General features: G+C 34.8%; 4 protein-coding genes across 9 annotated transcripts; 1 reads left to right on the forward strand and 3 right to left on the reverse strand.

The window, feature by feature from the left end:
- Positions 1–7,092: 7,092 nt before the first annotated feature.
- Positions 7,093–11,575, forward strand: LOC111790841 (probable serine/threonine-protein kinase DDB_G0280111). Of its 2 annotated transcripts, none has more exons than XM_023671930.1 (8): positions 7,093–7,298; positions 7,885–8,370; positions 8,788–8,953; positions 9,053–9,103; positions 9,422–9,604; positions 9,740–9,833; positions 10,100–10,836; positions 10,945–11,575. In XM_023671930.1, exons 2-8 carry the CDS (start codon positions 7,907–7,909, stop codon positions 11,272–11,274), a joined length of 2,025 nt encoding a protein of 674 aa, XP_023527698.1. In that variant the 5' UTR covers positions 7,093–7,298; positions 7,885–7,906; the 3' UTR covers positions 11,275–11,575. The 2 variants fall into 2 exon arrangements, with proteins under 2 accessions (XP_023527698.1, XP_023527699.1); XM_023671931.1 differs by having other exon boundaries at positions 7,103–7,293.
- Positions 11,576–11,677: 102 nt separating this feature from the next.
- LOC111790017 (myb family transcription factor PHL5-like) lies at positions 11,678–15,104 on the reverse strand. Of its 3 annotated transcripts, none has more exons than XM_023670779.1 (9): positions 15,016–15,104; positions 14,702–14,804; positions 13,520–13,618; positions 13,123–13,219; positions 12,975–13,051; positions 12,847–12,886; positions 12,404–12,458; positions 12,149–12,218; positions 11,678–11,912 (listed from the first exon to the last, which is right to left on the reverse strand). In XM_023670779.1, exons 2-9 carry the CDS (start codon positions 14,747–14,749, stop codon positions 11,802–11,804), a joined length of 597 nt encoding a protein of 198 aa, XP_023526547.1. In that variant the 5' UTR covers positions 14,750–14,804; positions 15,016–15,104; the 3' UTR covers positions 11,678–11,801. The 3 variants fall into 3 exon arrangements, with proteins under 3 accessions (XP_023526547.1, XP_023526545.1, XP_023526544.1); XM_023670777.1 differs by having other exon boundaries at positions 12,404–12,455; positions 13,520–13,698; XM_023670776.1 differs by having other exon boundaries at positions 13,520–13,698.
- A 187-nt stretch (positions 15,105–15,291) lies between these two features.
- Positions 15,292–16,206, reverse strand: LOC111789609. The gene has a single exon (XM_023670234.1). It carries the CDS (start codon positions 16,204–16,206, stop codon positions 15,292–15,294), a length of 915 nt encoding a protein of 304 aa, XP_023526002.1.
- Positions 16,207–17,704: 1,498 nt separating this feature from the next.
- LOC111791866 (protein N-terminal asparagine amidohydrolase) lies at positions 17,705–22,251 on the reverse strand. Of its 3 annotated transcripts, none has more exons than XM_023673366.1 (9): positions 22,045–22,251; positions 21,281–21,466; positions 20,612–20,676; positions 20,405–20,504; positions 20,274–20,312; positions 19,982–20,173; positions 19,602–19,780; positions 18,150–18,269; positions 17,705–17,952 (listed from the first exon to the last, which is right to left on the reverse strand). In XM_023673366.1, exons 1-9 carry the CDS (start codon positions 22,096–22,098, stop codon positions 17,841–17,843), a joined length of 1,047 nt encoding a protein of 348 aa, XP_023529134.1. In that variant the 5' UTR covers positions 22,099–22,251; the 3' UTR covers positions 17,705–17,840. The 3 variants fall into 3 exon arrangements, with proteins under 3 accessions (XP_023529134.1, XP_023529133.1, XP_023529135.1); XM_023673365.1 differs by having other exon boundaries at positions 21,281–21,484; XM_023673367.1 differs by having other exon boundaries at positions 21,281–21,552.

The raw sequence follows: 22,251 nt of genomic DNA on the forward strand, positions 1-22,251 counted from the left end.
TATTATAAAAATGGGTAATCGAAAGAGATATGAGATATGTGGGTGTCTGGATGATTGATAGTTTCCAACCCAATCCAATGGGGTTCCTTCAGCCTACAAGGCTCCAGCTGTTTGTTTTGCCAAATGCTAAACTTGTGACGTGTTTGGTTATTTTCTTATATTTACTCAATTTTTTATGGCTCAAAAAATTCAATAAATGTCCAATTTGGTTGAATTATTAACTTATTTAAGTTAAATTAAGTTTAAATAAATAAAAAAATTATGTCTGAATGAATTAATGAGTTCTCTCAAAAGAACTATATTGTTAATTTTAAAACGCATTTTTACTTAACATACAATTATATATATATATATATAATCATTATTTATTCTCCATCTACTCTTTAAAATAATTTTTTTCAAAATATATATTTAAATCGTGGGGAAAATCTTAAATAAATGTTTAAAAATAAATAAATAAATATTTTAGGAACAAATTTTCATTTGCCCCATTCCCAACTAAAAGAGAAAAAGAAAAACAAAATTTTTACTCAACCAAATAATAAAATAATTTATATTTTCTAAACCTATCATTTATATTTTAAAAAAAAATACAATAACTCATTTTTCTATTTTAATATTTTTGTAAAAATAATTGTTAAAATAATATATATGGAAAACTTTGAAAGTGATGGGAGCTTAGAATTTAGTGTAAAATTCAATTGATTGTTGACTAAGACCAAAATAAAAGTTCCCCAATTTTGAAGCTTTATGCCTAAACCATACAAATTATGATTATTTTAATTTAGATGCCACGTGTTCTATTTATTAAAATTAATTAAAATTTTTAATTAACTGAAAATAAACGCCAAACGCCCAAAAATACTGTCAAACATAAAATTTTAAAATTAACATTTTAATTTCTTTTTTTCATATTATTATTTAGTTTAATATTCTCCATAATTTTTTTAAAATATATCATTCACCACCTCGTCTATCATTAGACTTAGAAACTAAATCATTTATTTTCGCATTGATTAAACTATTTTCTTTAATAATTGTGGTTAGCGTCTAAATTAAATTAAATTAAATTAATAATCATATGACTCTCTTTTCAATATTCAATTTATTAAAATATATATATATATATATTAGAGTTGAATAACGAAATTGTTTCTTAACAACTATTGAATGATGAATAAAAAATGAATAATTAAAATGGATTTTATTGGGTTATTATTGGATTTGTTGGAATAATATAATTCCATATTACCAAACCACTTATAATCATATCTATATATATATATATATTTGGTGCATTTTTACTAATGGTTGGTGTACTTCACCCAATAGTTGGCCTTATTTTTGGCCCTTTCTTTTATCTCAATTCATTCATTTTATTTTTGGGTTGGTTTTCTTTTTCCTCTTCTGTGTTCCCTTGCATCTTCTACCATATGGTCATGTCATATACTTTTCGCTTATAAGAGTGAATACTATTCTAGCAAACCAACACGGGTCCATTCAGTATGTTTTGTCTTCACACACAAGCTTGCGAGAAAAAATTCCAAGAGGTCCAAACAAAATATGCTCAACTTCGGAGTTCCTATGACCCAGCCACTGAAAAGGAAAAAGAAGGTGCACCTTGTTCATTTAGGTAGTAACTGCAACGGCTCATGCCTAGGATTTGAAATCTAGATTTGGCACTTAATGACCCCAATATTCCTCTACATCGCTTGCGACATGGTCAAGTTACTTGCTCCTTGCTTCTTAAGAGTGAACAAGACCAACATGTTTTGTCCTCACTCACACGCATCCCAGGAAAATTCATATGATGTTACCCAACATAGAATTGCTTCAAGTAAATCACGCTTAACCACGAAACTCCTATGATTGAGCCACCAAAAAGGAAGGTGCATTTTGATGGTATAGATAGTAATTTTCATTTCCTTTTAAGTCTTTCTTAGTCATCTTATTCTCAAGAAGTTCCTATGATTGGGCTACAAAAAATGAACGTGCATGCATCTTAATGGTATAGGAAGTAATTTTTATTTCCTTTAAATCTTTCTTAGTCATCCTATCCTAACGATTGCTCTCTTTAGAAAGTGGTATTGGTTAATTCATGTACCGCTCTTTTACTTGAGTATCACCGTAACTTTCAATTATGTTAAACATTTTTTAGTCATTTTATTCTTAAAATTGCTCTCATTTAAATGTTGTCTCTGTTCATTCATGTACTTCTGTCACATTCAGTTGGATGGTTAATATAAAAGTGAGAAAAATCAGTTGAACCACTCCATTCATTGTTATTTAATAAATAAAATTTAAGTAATTTTGGTTGCTTCCACAAAATTTTAATAATAAAAATAGAACATTATAACTGGAAAAAAAAATACATTTTTTTTTTCTTTTTATTAACCATGTCAATCTCTTTTGTATTTTAATTAAAAATATAAAATTTAATTCATTAACCTTTTAAATTAATAAAAATACACTTTAATTTTATATTTTGTCGGAAAAATATCCTTATATTTTTAAAAAATTCAATAATGCCTTTGAACTTTTTAAGAATACCTTTAAATTTTTAAAATTTTCATTGATGCCTTTTAATTTTTTAAAAACCTTAAAAAACATTTTTAAACTTAGAAAAGAAAATAAAAAAATACTTTTATCATAAATACACGTCTTTTCAAAGTAACATTAAAATGTTTGTTGATAATCTATAAGATAACAATAGACGGTTTTCGTCCATATATTAACAATAATAATTTTTTAAAAGTAAAGGGTACTCATGCTAGTTTTAAATTTATGAATATTTTTTTAAATATAATATTAACCCTAAAAATATTTTTAAATTTTTTAAAAAAATTGAAGAGTATTAGTATATATATATATATTTATTTATTTTAGGGGTATTTTTTATTTTTTTTTAAAGTGCAACGTAATATTAAAATTTTTAAAAGTTTAGAAGTATTTTTGAGATAAATATGATAGGAATATTTTTTTTTATTAATTTAGCTTAATTCTGTTATGGGTCTATTTCTTTTTAGTTTTATTAAATAGATTAAAATTTTAATTAATTAATTTTTTTTTTTTTTTTTTTACTACCCATCTTAAAAAAATAATAATAATAATAATAAGACAATAATATAAAAATAATGGGTGTGACATTTAGGCCCCTTGTTCATGAATGATGTTTGTGTTTGTAAGATTAAATGATTAAAAAAAAGAATTATATTTGAATGTCTAAAAATGTAAGCAAATATTTTGGGCACATCACATGCAAATTCATTGAAGCAATAAAAACACTATTATCAAAGTTTTTAAAGACTTTAGAGCCACAAATTTGGGAATGGTTAACATAGGGTTGGGGTCATCCCCATGTGATGCCTACAAGACCTTTTTTTTTTCGTCGATATCTAAAAGCATTCTAAATTTGGGATTTGAACTTCGAGAAAAACACGATTAGTAATGAAGTCGAGATTTATAAACGAGATCTATAAACCTTTGAAGAGCCGCGTGAACCAAATAGACAAGGAGACACCAAATACACACAATGAGTTTAACCTACTGAGTTGGGTACTAACTTAGCCAAGGTGCATGCTCCTTCTTTTCTTACTTTTCGTGACTGTGTATAATCCCGATAGTGGGACAATGAAAAATGGAATAAACAAAAGGGATTCGCTTATCTCACTAAAGAGACATACAATACTATTCTAGCTCAACTAGACACTGTTAGAGTCTAAACATTGACTTAGGTATTGGACTGTATTGCACCTCGCTTCATTTTTATACGGGTTTTTGTCCTTATTGGTTAGATCAGTCTTTCAATCAATCACTACCTGATGTGAACCCTCGGCCAAAATCTCGCATCAACAATTATTTCTTTCTAATATTCATTCCTAAAGTGTAAGATGATTCTATGCTAATATGATTTGTCTTAAAGTCGGACAAATTTTGTTTAATATAACATGTGCTATAACTAATCATTGTTTTAGCCCCTCGTGCAACTATTATGTAGCGATATCATTCATAATTTTAAAAGGCAATGTTGTCTTTGTATTTTAAATTTTTATTCGGAGAATTTAAACCAATAAATAAAAAAACTAAATCCTTTTTAAGAACGCACAACAAAAATAAATTACTAAATTAATAAAAATATCCATAAATTTTGTATGTCTCGTAGAAAATTTTAATATAGATAATTATAATTTTTTTTTATATTGGATAAAAATAGTTATAATTTGGATGCATTTGATTGAAACCCTACTTGAATCCAAAATGGTAGGCAAAATAATTAATAATGGCTGGTTTCATGCATAGTTTGAAGGTTGCTCAATTAATACCAAATCATATAGGGCACTATTTCTTGTGATAACAAAGAAAAGAACATGCTATGTGGGTCAATGTGGTTGGCCACTTTTCGTTACATGAAGGGCACATACTCGGGTGTGAAATTACCATCAAACCCGCTTTTCCATACATTTTTGTTATTATTTCACTCAATGTCAAGGACGAAAAAAGTCCATTCACAAACGATAAGCCCTTTTGGTAGTCAAGTCTTTGAAAGAGAGAATGATTAGAATGAAAGAGACAGATAACGTTCGAGACAATACCATATATTTACTGATAGTTTATATTTAAAGGTTATATCTTTATGCTATTTTTGAATTGGGTATTTAGTAATTTAGCTCGAACGAAACCAATAGAGTAATCGAAGGTCAAAGAAGAGGGTGAATTTTCTCGAGAAACAAACAGAAAATGGTATGAACTTGGGAAGCGAAGGAGAGGAGGAACCATGTTTGTATCATGTGAGCATTGTCCCCTTTGGCATGTGCATTAATTCTGCTCATGTCACCCTCAATCTCTGACTTTCTTTTTTCTTTTCTTTGTTTTAAAAAAGGGTAAAAAGCAAAAGAAAGGACTGAATTTTCTTTTTGTTTTTGTTGGTTTCTCATTTGTATTTCCTCTACTTAGTATCCACTTTCTTTATAATATATATTATATGGTGTAAGTTAGTCAAATGCTCGATACGTCGCTATATTGTTAAGAATGAGAAATAGAAANTCTATATAGGAGAGTCAATTCATATTAAATCCGGAATCTAAACCGATTCCGAAGGAGTTTACTTGACCCATTCTCTAGTCTCTACGAGTATTGTACATCTTTATTAGATGAGAACACGCGGGTCGATCTACCACCTATATGGAAATAAGAAAAAGAAGGAGAGAAGGGTCCCATAGTTAGAAATTGATACAGACAGAAAAGGGTTTGACAGGAAAGTTGTTTCTCGACCGATAGGGAGAGGAACGAAGCAGCTCGACTGTAGAGTTACGGTCAGGTCCTTCTAACTATACTCTTTGTTTTCCAGGGAGGAAGATGATTTACTATTGATCCGCACATATATATTTCACTTTTACAAGTTACTAGTAGGTAACATGATCATGCCGCAAAAGATAGTTGAAGCCAACAACTGGTGAATCTAAATTTCAAATCCTTGTCTGAATCTTGGTCTGAATCCACGAGGTGAATTTACGATTATAATTGAATATTATTATTATAGAAGTCTTTAAATTATTTTATTGTTGGCATATTCTTAAATAAATAAGTGTGACATTAATTATTAAGCGCGTATGTGCTTGATTAACAAGATAAGATAAATAGACAAATAAACTAAATATAATAATTTAGTTTTTATTTAAAATATATGCATAATCGAATATTTGTTTTAAAGGCATATTATGTAGTAATTATTATTAAAATAAGAAAAAGAGTGCAAATTGTAAATGTCAATTATGGGCCGTTGGCAACTTGGCCCAAAATCTTCATCTTGGTCTCAAGGGGATAGGGTCATTCATTGATGGGCTTGGCCTAGACATTCACTTACATCCCGGTCATGGTCAGGTTACTAGTATGCTTTGTTTTTACTCACATGCACGTTAGAAAAATTTCTAAGAGGTCACTGACGTAGAACTGCTCCAAATAAAGCATACACAACCATGAAATTCTTATGATTAAGCCACCGAAAAGGGAGGTGTACCTTGTTGGTATAGGCAGAGACTCCCAATTTTTTTAAAATTTTGCTTAGTCATTCTATTTTTAGGATTGTTTTCATTCCGTTCTTAGTTCATTCATGCATCCTCTCCTTTATTCAGTTATTTATAGTTGCATTTCTGGTATATGTAATTTTAAAACGTTTATAAAAGATAAAAATAATCGCGCGAAAAAACCAATAAACAAGGTTAAAGATATGGTTGTACAGTAAGGAATAGGCTAAAAACCCTTGAGTTGGTTGAAGGGAACCATGGTTCTAAAACAAATGAGACCATCCCTTCACACTAATGTCACTATTATACCCGAAACGTGGGGATATTGAGTATTTCTTAAAATACTAAAGTCACGTGTTATTCTTACATTTTGTATGGATGATGACTGCATTTGGTCGATGAAGGCTATGAAACTAGTGTTAGGATACTGCATTATATTCTCTTCTTTATTTTATTTAAATTTCACTTGTTTTGTTTTAAAATTTTGTTACGAATTTTTAAGTCTATAAAATATTTTAAATGAACGTTTCCGCACTTAACAATCATGTTATGCATTCATGGCGATCTTATTTTTAATAGAAAAATCAAGCCGTTACAAAAGACTATATTAATGATTGCTACTACTTATGAATTACGTTATGCTCATATGATTTATCCCATAAACGGTGAAAATTATAGACATGCACGGAGTTATGACAAAACTTTACCTTCCATATTAAGAAGACAACCTGGACAACCCGGACAACCCAAGAAATTGAGACAAAGAGAGCCCTCAACCACCAGTTAAGCAAACCATGAAACGCTCAATTTGCGATCAGATAAACACAACAAAAGAAGTCGTAAAAGGAAAGTTAGTAATATGTTAGTTTGTATGCATTGAACCAACCCAAGAAAGCTCTTTGAGCTCCCATTCGTTCGTTACTAAGCCAAGGTCCGAGGTCTCGGAGTTAGCACATGAACCAAAATTTTTAATGGGTTTAAAATAATATATTTTTTTTTTTATAAAATATATATTTTTTATAATGTAGGATAATGTAATTATATATATATAAAAACATTTAACAATCTTGAGAGAGGGCTTTCGTTTGGTACCCTCTTTTCCCTCTGTCTGCGTCAGGAGGTGAGATATAGCTTTAGATTTCATCTCTCTTCGTCTTTCTGGATCCACAAGCAAACTCCCAGATCTCAATCGCCACCCATCTCCTCCGTCTTAAATTCCATCGGATTCTGACCCCCTCCTTGCTCTTCCATAACTCGCCTCTTCATCAAGGTAGGGTAAGTTTCCAAATCTCCACGTGTTGTTTTGCTTCTAATTTCCGGTGATTACAGATTGTTATCTTTGCTTGTAATTCTGTTTTGCTATGGAATCGAATTGGATTGTTGTTCTTTTCCCATTTTAGTGATGCTTGAGGTCGGAGTTAGGGTTTAGTTTTTCATTCTTGCGCTATGGTTATTGGGTGCCCTGCTGTACTCCTAGATCCCAGGGCGTTGTTTGGATTGGACATTGGCTAGTGATCTTTAGATGCGTTGATTGTGTTCTGGGTATACAGTTGATTGGATTTTGAAATTTTATGTACTTTTTTGCTTTGTACCTTAAGATCCAAGAAGCAATGCCATTGCAATTGGTTGACTAGTATTGGATCTGCTTTTTATGAGCGAATGTGAATGCTATTTTTCTGGAACTGATTGGGATTTGAGGTTTTAGGGTTTAAGTTTACAACCTGATCGAGGAATAGATTGTGAATGATCTTTTGTTGTTCATTTCAGCTCCAATTTTTCGCTTTTAAATCTGCCAAAAGAAGGGGACTTTTTGTGTATTGTAATATTAATAATGTTTTCATTTGTATGTATTCCGTTTCAGTTTCGTTATACATCTATAAACCATGTGGAGGTTCAAGCCTTTCATGCACAAAGAGCCATCTGGTCTTGAGGGTCGATCAATCGATGTTGGAAATCTTAAGATTCAAGTAAGAAACGTCATTGCTGAAGGAGGATTCTCTTGTGTGTACTTAGCTAAGGATGCTGTACACATTTCGAATCAGTATGCTTTGAAGCACATTATATGCAATGATGAGGAATCTCTTGAATTGGTGTTGAAGGAGGTTTCAGTTATGAAATCACTTAGGGGCCACCCCAATGTTGTTACACTTTATGCCCACACTATCATAGATATGGGACGCACAAAGGAAGCTCTACTTGTGATGGAATTTTGTGAGAAGTCTTTGGTTAGTGTCCTGGAGAGTAGAGGAGCTGGATACTTTGATGAAAATCAAGTTCTCTTAATTTTCAGAGATGTTTGTAATGCAGTATTTGCAATGCATTGTCATTCCCCGCCAATTGCTCACAGGTAAAACACGGTAGCTAGTTATCTATACCCCAGCAATGTGATGATCTTTTAAGTTGTAATAATATACAAAATCTTGATTCTGCCATATTTCATAACTAGTTAATGAACCGACGCGATTTTCTCAGCTAGTAGTTTGGTTGTTAATTTGAAGCTTTGTAATTCAGGGTAAAAAGATCTCTACTCAATAGCTTTGAAGTCATGTCTACGCTCTATTTTTTGTTGTATATGGTTTTGGTTGATCTAATCCAACCATGTTTGGAAACATCGGTCAATGGTGCATGGTTTTTGTAATGATGGTGTTGTCTATGTTTTTTGTTACCGAGTCTAATGACTACACTAAAATCTTGATTCTTTTTAATAGCGATTCTTTTATTGCACTACTAATTATTGATTTTCCCTTGTCATTGCAATTTTCAGAGATTTGAAAGCTGAAAATCTTTTGTTAGGCTCAGATGGCCTCTGGAAATTATGTGATTTTGGAAGCACTTCTACAAACCACAAGCGTTTCGAGAAGCCTGAGGAAATGGGAGTGGAAGAAGATAACATCAGGAAGTACACTACACCAGCCTATAGAGCCCCTGAGGTATTAAGGGATCCATATCCTAAAAAACAACTTGCAGTTGTGATCTCTGGTTGTAAATATGTTTGTCATTATTTTGATCTTTTTACTGTTATGGAACAGATGTGGGATCTATACCGGAGAGAGCTTATAAATGAGAAAGTTGATATATGGGTATGTGAAGTCTTCCTCTCTATCAAAACATCAATTGTGATATAGAGTTTATGTATACACTTATTATGATTCTTAGCACTCTTCTTCTTGGTTGAACACAACTTTGATTTATCATATATGAGGTAGCTTACAGGCGGATTACCATGTTAACTATTGATCTTGAAGCGAGGAAGGTCGACATTGCATATTATCCAACAAATCGCCCAAAAATTAAAATTCAAGACATATATTGAGGATGATTGATCTCATACATTCTATACACGTTTAAGTGTTTGATGTTCCTTTTATAATTGAGATTTGAATTCTATTACATGACAGGCTCTTGGGTGTCTTCTCTTCCGCATATGTTACTTCAAAAGTGCTTTTGATGGAGAGTCAAAACTTCAAATTTTAAATGGGAACTATCGAATACCAGAGTTACCTAAATATAGCTCATCGATTACAAACCTAATCAGAGATATGCTCCAAGCGTCACCAAATGACAGACCAGATATCACGCAGGCAAGCGCTTTGCTTGATTGGCCATTCATCTCCATGAATTTAGGTTAGTTTAGATTTCTCATGTCCATGACAATAATAGGTGTCAGGATTTTCATAATTCCTTCCTAATCTTAGGGTTTGTTTGTGTTGTGACAGGTCTGGTTTCGTGCTAATGACCAGCTACCAGTTGAATCACAGAAGTCATTACCTGATCAGCCACCTGACATGCCCTCTACAGACAAACAGGAAGGTGAGGGTGAAGGTAGCTTTAGCATTCACTAGTTTGATTAGATCTCTTTCCCTTAAGATACTTTTTAATCAATGTCTCAGATAGGAGGTAGGATACATGATGGCATCAAATAAAATCTTATTCTTCAGGAGCATTTACTAGTTATTCATTATCGAGTTAGTTTAGAAAACAGAGGTCATTTATATCTCTAGTTGGACAAATGTGTGAAGGGCTTAAAAATTATGGTTTGGTGTTGAAGTTTGTTGATATGAATGATATCTTATCAGGCATTTCCAACCCTGTGAACAAGTCGTCTCCTATGCCTCGTAGAAGTCCACCCGCAGTTCCTTCAGTTAAAAGTTCGTCACAAGCAGCAGCACATATGCCTAAGGCAGCAGGTGGAGGTGGAGGTGGAGGATCGCTGGGTGCTTTCTGGTCTACTCAACATGCCAATGACACCGTCAACGAGGATACCAACAGAATTAGGTTCGATGAAGAGTCAACTTCTCGCTCATCAAAACATGACAGGATTAATCCAAATAATCATTCTTCGCTTAAGAATGCTAGTCCTGGGGATGTAGTCCAAAAGTCAAACAAGACAGTGACAGACAGTGGTTCATTCAGTGACATCAAATTATCGTTTTTCCAGAATGAAACAGACCGTGGTTCCGAGGGATCAAAAGCATCAAAAACCGAGAGTGCAGCTTTCCAGGATAAAGCTTTTAACAATTTTGTTTCTGAGTTTGATACCTCCAAATTCAGTTCTGATGTCACTAACAACAGACCAGGAAAGGAAGTAGCATTAGAGGCTGAGGTGGAGAAGTTGAAGGAGCAACTGAAGCAAGCAAATGTGGAGAAAGCTGAAATCACATCCAAATTTGAAAAGTTGTCTGCCATCTGCCGTTCTCAGAGGCAAGAGATACAGGAGCTCAAGCAAGCACTTGCTGCTAGGAGTCCCTCACCAAAGAAAGTTGAAATAAAAAGTCATAACTCACGGGACGTTCAACCTTCTGCCATGCCTCGGGTATGCCCTCACTTTCTTTTTCGTCCCGTGGATTTGATATTCTTCATTGCAGGGAAAGCTCCCATCATTATGTAACGTAAAATGATTTGTGTTAATTTCACCTCTCAGCTGCAAAAGGCCGATTCGAGTACTCCTATCCCTGATGCAAAGCCATGGCAGGCCTTTGCAGAAGAATCCTCAAACCAGCAGCCTGTTACGACCGAGAAGGAAGTCAAATCTGTGAGAACTAGAAGCCTGTCGAGAAAGCAGGCTTCTTCTTCAGACAACACCGGTTTCGAAAGCTGGGGCTTCGGAGCTGAGAGTTTCACAGCCGTGTCTGCTGGAAGCTCCAACAAATCTGGATTTACTGGTGAAAGGAATAGTCCACAACAACGTACTGGTGGTGAACCGAAAAACACCGACGTATCTTCACAACCTGCTGGATGGGCTGGTTTCTAGTTCCAGCCATGATAGGGAGCTGAACAAGATCTTTGAGTGCAGTTTCTTGATTGTTGGCAATACTTTTCGAGAAGGATTCAAATTTGTGCTCGGCTTGAAAGATAAGTAATACCGATAGGGATATTTTCATTTAAAACCAATATATATATATATATATATGTGTGTGTGTGTGTGTATTTGTGGTTGTGGTTGTGGTTTATAAGATCATGTTAAATGGCGGTACTTCTGCATGTGTTGCTTGTTTCGGGTCTAATATGATATAATAAGTTACCATTTTTACTATACATCGGACTTGAAACCATTATTGTATACTACCTCTGCTTGATTTTGTCTCGTGAATTTCTGTTACTATAACCCTTTATTTGCGTGTTTAAATGTGAGTTACTTTTGTTGNGTGAATCTCTGTTACTGTAACCCTTTATTTGCGTGTTTAAATGTGAGTTACTTTTGTTGAAGATTGAAGGGATATTGACATCAAAAGATGACAGTAGAAAGAACACATTTTTCTGATTCAACCAAACTCCATTTTATTTTCTCTCTTCCTCATTTCTAAACACAACAGGTTTCCCTCTTCGTTCTAAAACTCCTCTCAGTTGCTTCATTTGTTCTTCAATAGCTGATATCAAGTTCTTCTGAACCTGTACCCAAAACCCAAGCATCAACTTTTGAATAAAGCATGNACAGGTTTCCCTCTTCGTTCTAAAACTCCTCTCAGTTGCTTCAATTGTTCTTCAATAGCTGATATCAAGTTCTTCTGAACCTGTACCCAAAACCCAAGCATCAACTTTTGAATAAAGCATGAGGTTCTATTATTTGTTCATGTTTGATGTCAAATTTGATGAAATTATAACTTCTAAGGAACATTCAATCAGACCTCCAATTGTTCATTCAAACTACTCTGTGTAGCAAGTAGTTGTCTCGCTGCTTCCACCAGCTGCTTCCCTCTGCTTGGATATATAAGGAAAGTTTGTAACGTTTTCTTGTTGTGATTAATGTAAANTACTCTGTGTAGCAAGTAGTTGTCTCGCTGCTTCCACCAGCTGCTTCCCTCTGCTTGGATATGTAAGGAAAGTTTGTAACGTTTTCTTGTTGTGATTAATGTAAATGCAACTCAAGTACACAAATCTACCTGTTTTGGTTAGCCAGCATCAGTTCCTTGTCAGTTTCTCTCTCGGATTTTCCTGCTTCACAAACACGTCGACTTTTAGTACACGAGGGGATATGGAGATTTGAAAAACACGTCGTTGTTTGTTTGGTTTAGCTGAGAGTTTCAGTTAAATTATATTTCTAGTTTGGATACTCGTGACAATCTTAACATTTTATTGTAGTGATTATACTTTTTAATGTATAAGACGTTAACTATCTAGNATGTCGACTTTTAGTACACGAGGGGATATGGAGATTTGAAAAACACGTCGTTATTTGTTTGGTTTAGCTGAGAGTTTCAGTTAAATTATATTTCTAGTTTGGGTACTCGTGACAATCTTAACATTTTATTTTAGTGATTATACTTTTTAATGTATAAGACGTTAACTATCTAGATTGACACGTTCTGTAATTCATAAAACATACCTTTTGAAAAATCTCGAATATGCTGTGAAATGCGGTATTTCTGAAACGGAAAACCATTTGGTTAAAAACTAAATCAAAAGAATAAGAAATTTAGAGTGAAATTTTGGTAGCTTTTTCTGTATACAAACCTGCAAGTGGCTTTTTATATGGATGAGAGTCAATCCTTCAGTTTTCATCAAGTGGAGGAGTTGCTTTGGTGTGGCTTCTGCACTTTTGTAACAAACAGAGTTACTAATTCAGATGGGGATATCCTCATTTACCAAAAACGTTACTTACTTCGAGTGCCACCAAGCTGATCCACACAATTCATGAATTTCTGGTGAAGTTCTTCAGTCCATTTAATTCGCTTCTTCGAACCAATCCTTGATTTTGACTGAAACACAACGAAAAAGAGAACAAGAACCAAAAAAGAAAAGGTTTAAACACAAAATATACGAATCAAATTCATCATATAGGGAATTACAAAGACCAAAATGAACCAAACCAAAACAAAACAGAACGGACTAATCGNCGAACCAATCCTTGATTTTGACTGAAACACAACGAAAAAGAGAACAAGAACCAAAAAAGAAAAGGTTTAAACACAATATACGAATCAAATTCATCATATAGGGAATTACAAAGACCAAAATGAACCAAACCAAAACAAAACAGAACGGACTAATCGACAAACCTTTTTATTCTCATTCCCCATCAACTCTTCCCATGACCAGGAACAGTCACCGCTGAACTCTTGGCAGCAGCTTGATTGTTCTTGAGCTTCTCCTTGATGCTTTGATGAATCAAAAGTAAAAGATGAGAAATGAAGGTGAGGTTGATCATCTTCAGTGTTGGTGGATACAAATGAAGACTCTGCTTCAGAGAAAGTTTCACATCCTTCAAAAACATAGAANAGCAGCTTGATTGTTCTTGAGCTTCTCCTTGATGCTTTGATGAATCAAAAGTAAAAGATGAGAAAGGAAGGTGATGTTGATCATCTTCAGTGTTGGAGGATACAAATGAAGACTCTGCTTCAGAGAAAGTTTCACATCCTTCAAAAACATAGAAATCAAGCAATGGCGATCCCAAATAAGAGAGTTGACAAAGCCCATTGTAATCACTCATCAATAGTTGGTCAGTCATATCATAATCATATGAAGGAATACAATAAAATGTAAATGGTATATATAAGAACAGATGAGGGTGTTTGATCCACTTTCTTGTAATGATAAGGACATAATGTCGCCATGTAGCTTCATCTCAAAAGAAAAAAATTCTTTTCTGTTCAAAGTTTTTTTTATAATGGTAACAACTGGTACAACTAGTACAAAGTNATGATAAGGACATAATGTCGCCATGTAGCTTCATCTCAAAAGAAAAAAATTCTTTTCTGTTCAAAGTTTTTTTTTATAATGGTAACAACTGGTACAACTAGTACAAAGTTATTTGAAGTAGTACAAAGCTCTAATCTTAAATAAACCAATCAACATTTTGTCTCCAATACCCAAATTTTAATTTTATCATTAACTCATTTTCATTTTCAAGTTCAGGTTAGATTCATTTTCGAGTTTGGATTAGGTTCTATGCATCTCAACTAATTTCATGGAACAATTCATTTGTCTCTGTACAACATTTAGGTATAAAAAAAAAAAACTCCTAAAATATTAAATTCCATGTGACCCAACACAACCANCGGGTTAGATTCATTTTAGAGTTCGGATTAGGTTCTATGCATCTCGACTAATTTCATGGAACAATTCATTTGTCTCTGTACAACATCATTTAGGTATAAAAAAAGAAACTCCTAAAATATTAAATTCCATGTGACCCAACACAACCAATCATTTCTCTTTATTCCTAAAGAATTAAAGGTCACCTTTTTGAGTGATTTTGGCTGTAGCTCTTCGTCGTCGTCCAGGTGCATTTGATGAATAAACCACCGTTGCCATCAATTATGAGTTCCAGAAACATTAATGATCCTAAATAGTCACAAGTGAATCAATTTAGATTTTTTATTAGTGGGTTATTGTTATTTTCCCTTAATTTTATTTAGAATATACCCAAAATCATGGATATATATATATATATATATATATATATGAAATTATTTATAATTGAATTTAAAAATAATGATATCAGAGTATGAAAATAATTAAATATTGGACACAAATTGAGACAAGATGGGCATACATGGTATTGCAATTTGTCCAAGCTTCTTGCCGAAAGAAGGAATTTGCAACTGCAGTCCTGCCAACTTCAATTATTGCCCATCAGTCCCTCAGGATNTTTTGCCGGAAGAAGGAATTTGCAACTGAAGTCCTGCCAACTTCAATTATTGCCCATCAGTCCCTCAGGATCTCATTATTAGCCTCAGAAAGCCCAATGGGCTCACGGGCCTGGATCGATCACGCGACTTCCGTTTTGAGTCCACAAAAAAAGTGGACCCCGTTGACGCTTTTTTCTAACTCATCTTTTCTTCCGAGATTCAACCGGCGGATTCGCCGGTGCAGCCATCTGGTCACCGATCTCTGACCGAAGTTGCTCTATGTTCTTCTTCATCCACCGGCTTTCTGTCCGTAAATCGTCCAAATGTTTCTTCAAGACTGAAATCTCTCCGGCGCTGACGGCCTCATTGCTTTCTCGTTCGCTGTCGCTGGCCTTCGCGAGTTCGATTTTGATCTTTCTTAATGCTAGATATGGCAGTTTGGAGAGCATAACCTTGGCCGTAAACTCTTCCTTCTTCATGCTCATCGGAAACCTCATGCACCATTGGAACTTCACCGACGCCGAGTTCTTGACCTTAAATGTCGATCTCGCGTTAATCTCCCCAGTCGAGAGCAGATCATGGAATCGATTAAATATCCCCGAGCAATGGATTCTCTGGCCTGAGAGTATCGTATTTCCGAGACCTAGGTCAGCATGAACTTCTCCCGAAGATTCGCCGCCATCGACGGATTTGCCGCTACTCATAGCAGCAAGATCATCATCCAGAGGCAAATTAAAACTCGCGGTGTGCGACTGGACCGATCTGCGGAGAGTGAAATCGCCGAGTCGAGGCCTGAAGTGAAGGAAGAACCGAGGGGGTTTATTACCTGGAAGGTTGAATTCGGCGGTGAAATTCATAGGAGAGTCAATGGAGGAGCCGTAGAGTCCGATTCCGGCCTTGACGGCGAGAGTGAAAGGGGCGAGAGAATCATTGGGACGGTAAGAGAAGTTGAAAGCAGGGCCGGATCTGAAGAAAGAGGTGAAGGTGAAAGAGAGATTATCAGGTTCAGCAAGTTGAATGGCGGAACGGAAGGGGAAACCAAAGAAATTGAGAGGGATTTTGGCTCTGAAAGTAGGGTTTCTTTGATCTTCACGGAAGATGATGGAAGCTTTCATAGTAATGTGATGAACAATTTCGAATTGGAAATGGATCCGCCTTCGTTTGTTCTTTATTATGTACAAATTGTATGTATATATATATCTCATGGAGCTTAAGAGCTCCTCCAAGTATTTGCCCTCTTTTGTAAGCCAAATATGTTACTATAGGGAATCACCTAGTTTACTCAAATATGTTATTTTAATCCATAGTATTTAATTAGTATATTAGGTTCGAGCTTGGATGTTCGAGGCTCGATCTTTCAAACCTGTCCCGAACCTTTTGCTTTGGTCAGAATGACTAGAAACTCAAAGTTCGTCCTTTTTAGAGTTCGTCTCGACTTTTATGCAAAAGTTTGTCAAAATATGGACTTATTAGAGCTCCATAATGTTGGGAGTCGAAAGTTCGTCCTTCTCGGAGTCCGTCTTTATGTTTGGAGCAAAATTCGTTCAACCTTTGTTCAGCTGGAGCTTTGAAGAGTTAGAACCCCAAAGTTCGTCCAAACCTGACTTTGTCTCGACGTTTGGTCCAAAGTTTGTCCAAATTTCGATTCGTTAGAGCTATCGAAGCTTAGAAACCTTAAGTTTGTCCTTTGAAGAGCTCGTTTTGTCCTAACTTTTACCTGTTAGAACTTTGGAGAGTTAGGAACCCAAAGTTCGTCATTTCCAGAGTTTGTCTTGATGCTTGTGTACAAGTTCACCCTTTCCAGAGCTCAGACCAAAGTTCGTCCAAACTCATACTGTTTTCGAGATGAGAAGAGTTAGAAACTCAACGTTTGTCTTTTATGGAGTCCATCTCAACGTTCGAACTCTAGAAAATCATAAAATTTTAAATTTTAATTTTTATTATAGGAAGAAAAAAGTCAAATTTATATTTACATACTCATAAACTAAAAAAAAAAAATAATGAAATGTTAAGAAATTATTAAATAAATAATTAAAAATGTTAAAGAAATTATTAAATAAATAATTGAAAGTTTATGAGCAATATACTAAGAAATTATTAAATAAATAATTGAAAGTTTTAAAAGATTATTTGATAATTTGAGTCAAATTAGATAAAAAAAAAGTAAGCGTAACTCAAAGATAAGCATATACTTTTTCTCTTCAAGTTAGACGTTTCAATCCTCAAACTTTACTTAGCTATACTATAAGGTGATAGTGGAACTAGCGACATTTTATTTTTCCCTCATCTTACTGATTCAACATCTGTAGCATCATCAATCATCAATCCATAACGAGACAGTGAGTTTTGCTCCTCCAACATTCTTATCCGAGTTCTCCACCAAAACACAGCACTAAACATCTACCAAACCATAACACTAAACATCTACCAAACCATAACACTAAACATCTACCAAACCATAACACTAAACATCTACCGTCTTCTCCTTCCCTTGCTAACCTTCCCACACGTACGTCATGTCAAAACTTTATCAAGTCTTTGAAATTGGTTCAACTAACTCCCTTATGTTGTGCAAAAAAGACCGAGATTGGATGCAACGGCGATTTAGAATCGAAAGGAAGCAAGACCCAAATTCATTTGGGTGAAGATAACAATACACTCTCATTGTTTTAAATGGAAATATGTTGAACAGTGTTATAAAATAACAGAACTAAAAGGATTCATATAAAGATAAACAGCAGAGCAGAAGTCAGTTAAAGCTCCTTTCCCATTTCCCATCAGCAGCCCTTCTAAAAATTCTTGGCTTCTTCTTTGGGAAGCTTTCTCTCCAATCTGAGTGTTCCACTAAATAAGCCCACTGCCTGTTAAGAGAGGGAGATAATATTCATTTCCACATATACGTTACCAGCAGCATTTGGTTTTAATACATCGAGTCGTATGAACATTCATGGGGGGAAACGGGTACACGAATGATTGGAAGAACGTTTTGAAATTCATATGATTGCAGAAACGAGTAAAATACATCTTATTTTGAGGGTATTCGACATGTTATATATACCTTCTTGAATTTTCCACAAAGTCTGGTGCTTCTGCAGAAGGGGAGGTAGAACATGATTGAAGGATTTCGGCATCGGAAAGCTGTTGCAGAGACAGAGCCATGTATCGTTTCCATGGCGACCTATTATATCACAAGAACATCATTCTTAAGAGCTCCTCCAAGTATTTGCCCTCTTTTGTAAGCCAAACATGTTACTTTAGTGGATATCATTGCTTAAATAGTAGGAATCACCTGGTTTACTCAAATATGTTATTTTAATCCATAGTATTTAATTAGTATATTAGGTTCGAGCTTAGATGTTCGAGGCTCGATCTTTCAAACCTGTCCCGAACCTTTTGCTTTGGTCAGAATGACTAGAAACTCAAAGTTCGTCCTTTTTAGAGTTCGTCTCGACTTTTATGCAAAAGTTTGTCAAAATATGGACTTATTAGAGCTCCATAATGTTGGGAGTCGAAAGTTCGTCCTTCTCGAAGTCCGTCTTTATGTTTTGACCAAAATTCGTCCAACCTTTGTTCAGCTGGAGCTCTGAAGAATTAGAACCCCAAAGTTCGTCCAAACATGGCTTTGTCTCGACGTTTGGTCCAAAGTTTGTCCAAATTTCGATTCGTTAGAGCTATCGAAGCTTAGAAACCTTAAGTTTGTCCTTTGAAGAGCTCGTTTTGTCCTAACTTTTACCTGTTAGAACTTTGGAGAGTTAGGAACCCAAAGTTCGTCATTTCCAGAGTTTGTTTTGATGCTTGTGTACAAGTTCGCCCTTTCCAGAGCTCAGACCAAAGTTCGCCCAAACTCATATTGTTTTCGAGATGAGGAGAGTTAGAAACTCAACGTTCGTCCTTTATGGAGTCCATCTCAATGTTCGAACTCTAGAAAATCATAGGGTTTTAAATTTTGATTTTTATTATACCAACCAAAAAGTCAATTTTATATTTACACACTCATAAACTTAAAAAAGATAATGAATATGTTAAGAAATTATTAAATAAATAATTGAAAATGTTAAGAAATTATTAAATAAATAATTGAAAGTTTATGAGCAATATGCTAAGAAATTATTAAATAAATAATTGAAAGTTTTAAGAGATTATTTGATAATTTGAGTCAAATTAGATACAAAAAAGTAAGCGTAATTCAAAGGTAAGCATATACTTTTTCTCTTCAGGTTAGACGTTTCAATCCTCAAACTTTACTTGCTATACTATAAGGTGATAGTGGAACTAGCAACATTTTATTTTTCCCTCATCTTACTGATTCAAGATCTATAGCATCATCAAAGCATAACGAGACAGTGAGTTTTGCTCCTCCGAACGTTCTTATCCGAGTTCTCCACCAAAACACAGCACTAAACATCTACCAAACCATAACACTAAACATCTACCAATTTGTCCAGCCGAGTTAATCCTAAGGTAAAAATGATGATGGGGAGGATTTGCAAGTTACAGGTTGACAGATTACCAGCAGCATGGTTCGATTTTGAACTGATCGGTATGAGTTTCGTATGTCTCCAGCAGTCTTCCCTTCAAACTTGGATCCTCGTACGAGGAAGATAGTCGAATTCTCCGAATAACTTCATCTGGACATCTTGAAGTACTGTCAAAGCTAGCAGGGAACACAGATCCATCGGAAGTTTTCACCTGAATTACCAAAAGGAAAAGTAGCACATTTAAGTTAAATTTGCGTTCTAAAGGTTTAATTTGTTTTACAGAATGCACTCAAACAATGCTGATCATCTTATAGCTCGTAAATCAGCTCGTGAATTGTGATGAAAATCATAGCTCAACCCGAAAAGATGAAAGAAAATAAACAGAACGAAACTGGATGAATCAAAGACTAACCGAGAATCCACTGAAGATGGGGTAAGCATTCCCTTCAGAGTCCCTCCAAGTGTTGTGATGAAGAACACAAAGAGTCTGAAGATGAAATGTCTCTGGTCTTGTCCATAAACACTCGATAATCTTGTTACACAGCGGAAATGAATGACCCTCTGTCTTTTTACGATCTTCCAACTCGGGGATATCATTACTTTCCTGCATCAAACCCCAATGCATACAATTCAATTCAAATATTCTGATTGTGTGGATGGCATCCTTGGAAATGAATCACAAAGTTATAGGTTCTGGGCCAGACTTGGAGTAGAACATCTTCAAAGCCTCCAACTAAATGAACCTACATTATGTAATAGATTCGAATCAGTCCTCGAGCATTAGCTTAAATCAATTCGTTTGTTAGATAAGCAGGATTGACATTACGGACATTACATCTAACTCGGCATCAGAAGAGGGATCGACAACTAAGGATAACATCTGCGAGAGGGCGTTTTCTATGATGTTTGGAAAATCTATATGAGCAACCGATGTCCTGAAGGCCAGGAAATGAGATTAGGAAGCATAAGTTGGCAACAATTGTAACACAATGGCGAGATTAGCAGAAGAAAATACATATAACTTCTCAGAAATAGTTCTTACATTCCGTTTTTTCGATTCCGAATAGCTACGCCCACACAAGTTGTTGCTTCATCAGTGCCAACGAACTTTAGTTATGCATTGTGGGTATAAATACACAAAGTTAGAAAAGAACAGAAAGCTGCATACACTTCAACATCAAGAAAGCTGCATGCACTTCAACATCAAGAAAGCTGCATGCACTTCAACATCAGGATCTAATAGTTCTTACCCAGCTGACCACCAACTTTAATTCAGAATGCAATTGAAAATACTTATGGATGTGTAAAGGAATAACTTGCTTTAGGTTCTTTGTTGTAGTCCTAAGGATAAATATCATAATCTTTTGGCATCGTTCGAAGGATTTTCGTGATCTCAAAACCTAACCTCAGGGTATTATTGACATCTAATGGGACACAAAAGCGTTATAACTTTTTAAAACTCAACGACATAGTTGTACAATCTATAACATTGATATTGTTCGAGTAAGGTCGTGGTCGAGACACAGGAGCATTAGATGTTTGGCTACAACTACTAGATGCCGGTTCGACAGGAAGCTTTTGAAAACGAAGTGCTTCAAGTCCCTACGCAGCTATTCATATCAATTATCCAGTAAGTTTAAGTAGCAAAGGTCATAATTCAAATTCATGAAAGAGCAGCTTAACCAAAGAGAGGGAGAGGAAGAAAAAATACATCCACCAAGGCAGGATCAACAGTGGCATATTCTTTCTGAAACAGATAAACCCATTTACACATTGTTGATCTCTCCACACCAAACTGTTCAGAATCTGTGAACCTCATCTCTGGAATACTCTTGAATGATTTTGTGGCATCAACAAGAAAAGGACACTCCATTAAAGCATACAGGACATCAGCTCCCTGCTCAGAAACACAGTTCTTTCTGAATGGTTAAACAAATACAACTTTGTCCAAGCATGGGCTGCCGGATGCCTAAAGCTTGTGATCTAATTTAAAAGAAAAAATTTGCCCATCAGATGCTAACATGCAATATAGATCTTGAATATGTTCTCAAACCCACTCATATTCAGAAAATTAATCAGTAAAAAAACCGTTTACTAGGTCAAAGATCAAGAACAACGATAATGATCAAGCAAATATGAGCAGATGAATCATTACAAAGTTAAACACTGAAAGTCAAACAGTGTACACAGACTTGATCGTGGAAAATACAATCAGAGAACAGTCGACAACAAATTTATATTACTGAATAGCTCGAAATCCATCGAAGCTCATGTTCCTCTGCTAATAGAATTGAAAATGCCCACATCGTTAAACAAGAAAGTGGGGCAAATTCTAAATCGATTTCATAAAAAATTAAACACAGAAATGGAAAAACGAGAGGAAACTTAAACATAAGCTAGAGGGTTCATAACTTAAAAGTGAAAATTAGGGAGAGAGGAAAATGAAAAACAGTGAAGATTGAAGCAGGGAAGTACCTTATTTGAGGAGGATGATTCGACGGTGAAGGGTACTCCGTCGACGAAAATCATGGCTCTGGTATGGAAGGTTGAAGGAGAAGAGAGATGAAGAATCACGGGGGAGAGAAGAAGAGTAAAAGGATTTCTGGAAATTATGGTATTGACTTGCTTGAGAGGAAAAATGGGTTTTCAGGGGGTTTTGCTTTTGTTTATTCGTGTTCATAG

This window comes from Cucurbita pepo, chromosome LG03 (genome assembly GCF_002806865.2).
Source record: "Cucurbita pepo subsp. pepo cultivar mu-cu-16 chromosome LG03, ASM280686v2, whole genome shotgun sequence".
Lineage (NCBI taxonomy): Eukaryota > Viridiplantae > Streptophyta > Magnoliopsida > Cucurbitales > Cucurbitaceae > Cucurbita > Cucurbita pepo.

What these genes read in the sequence shown, in the direction of transcription:
- LOC111790841 (XM_023671930.1), top strand. Translation starts at nt 7,907, where the DNA reads ATGTGGAGGTTCAAGCCTTTCATGCACAAAGAGCCATCTGGTCTTGAG. An exon ending in CAGCCTATAGAGCCCCTGAG is followed by an intron (nt 8,954 to 9,052) that starts GTATTAAGGGAT and finishes GTTATGGAACAG; the next exon opens with ATGTGGGATCTATACCGGAG. An exon ending in AACCTTCTGCCATGCCTCGG is followed by an intron (nt 10,837 to 10,944) that starts GTATGCCCTCAC and finishes TTCACCTCTCAG; the next exon opens with CTGCAAAAGGCCGATTCGAG.
- LOC111790017 (XM_023670776.1), bottom strand. Translation starts at nt 14,774, where the DNA reads ATGGCAACGGTGGTTTATTCATCAAATGCACCTGGACGACGACGAAGA. An exon ending in TGGGGAATGAGAATAAAAAG is followed by an intron (nt 13,220 to 13,519) that starts GTTTGTCGATTA and finishes GTTGTGTTTCAG; the next exon opens with TCAAAATCAAGGATTGGTTC. An exon ending in ATGCTGGCTAACCAAAACAG is followed by an intron (nt 12,219 to 12,403) that starts GTAGATTTGTGT and finishes ATATCCAAGCAG; the next exon opens with AGGGAAGCAGCTGGTGGAAG.
- LOC111789609 (XM_023670234.1), bottom strand. Translation starts at nt 16,206, where the DNA reads ATGAAAGCTTCCATCATCTTCCGTGAAGATCAAAGAAACCCTACTTTC.
- LOC111791866 (XM_023673365.1), bottom strand. Translation starts at nt 22,098, where the DNA reads ATGATTTTCGTCGACGGAGTACCCTTCACCGTCGAATCATCCTCCTCA. An exon ending in AATCATCCTCCTCAAATAAG is followed by an intron (nt 21,485 to 22,044) that starts GTACTTCCCTGC and finishes CCATTCAGAAAG; the next exon opens with AACTGTGTTTCTGAGCAGGG. An exon ending in CCATCTTCAGTGGATTCTCG is followed by an intron (nt 19,781 to 19,981) that starts GTTAGTCTTTGA and finishes TTGGTAATTCAG; the next exon opens with GTGAAAACTTCCGATGGATC.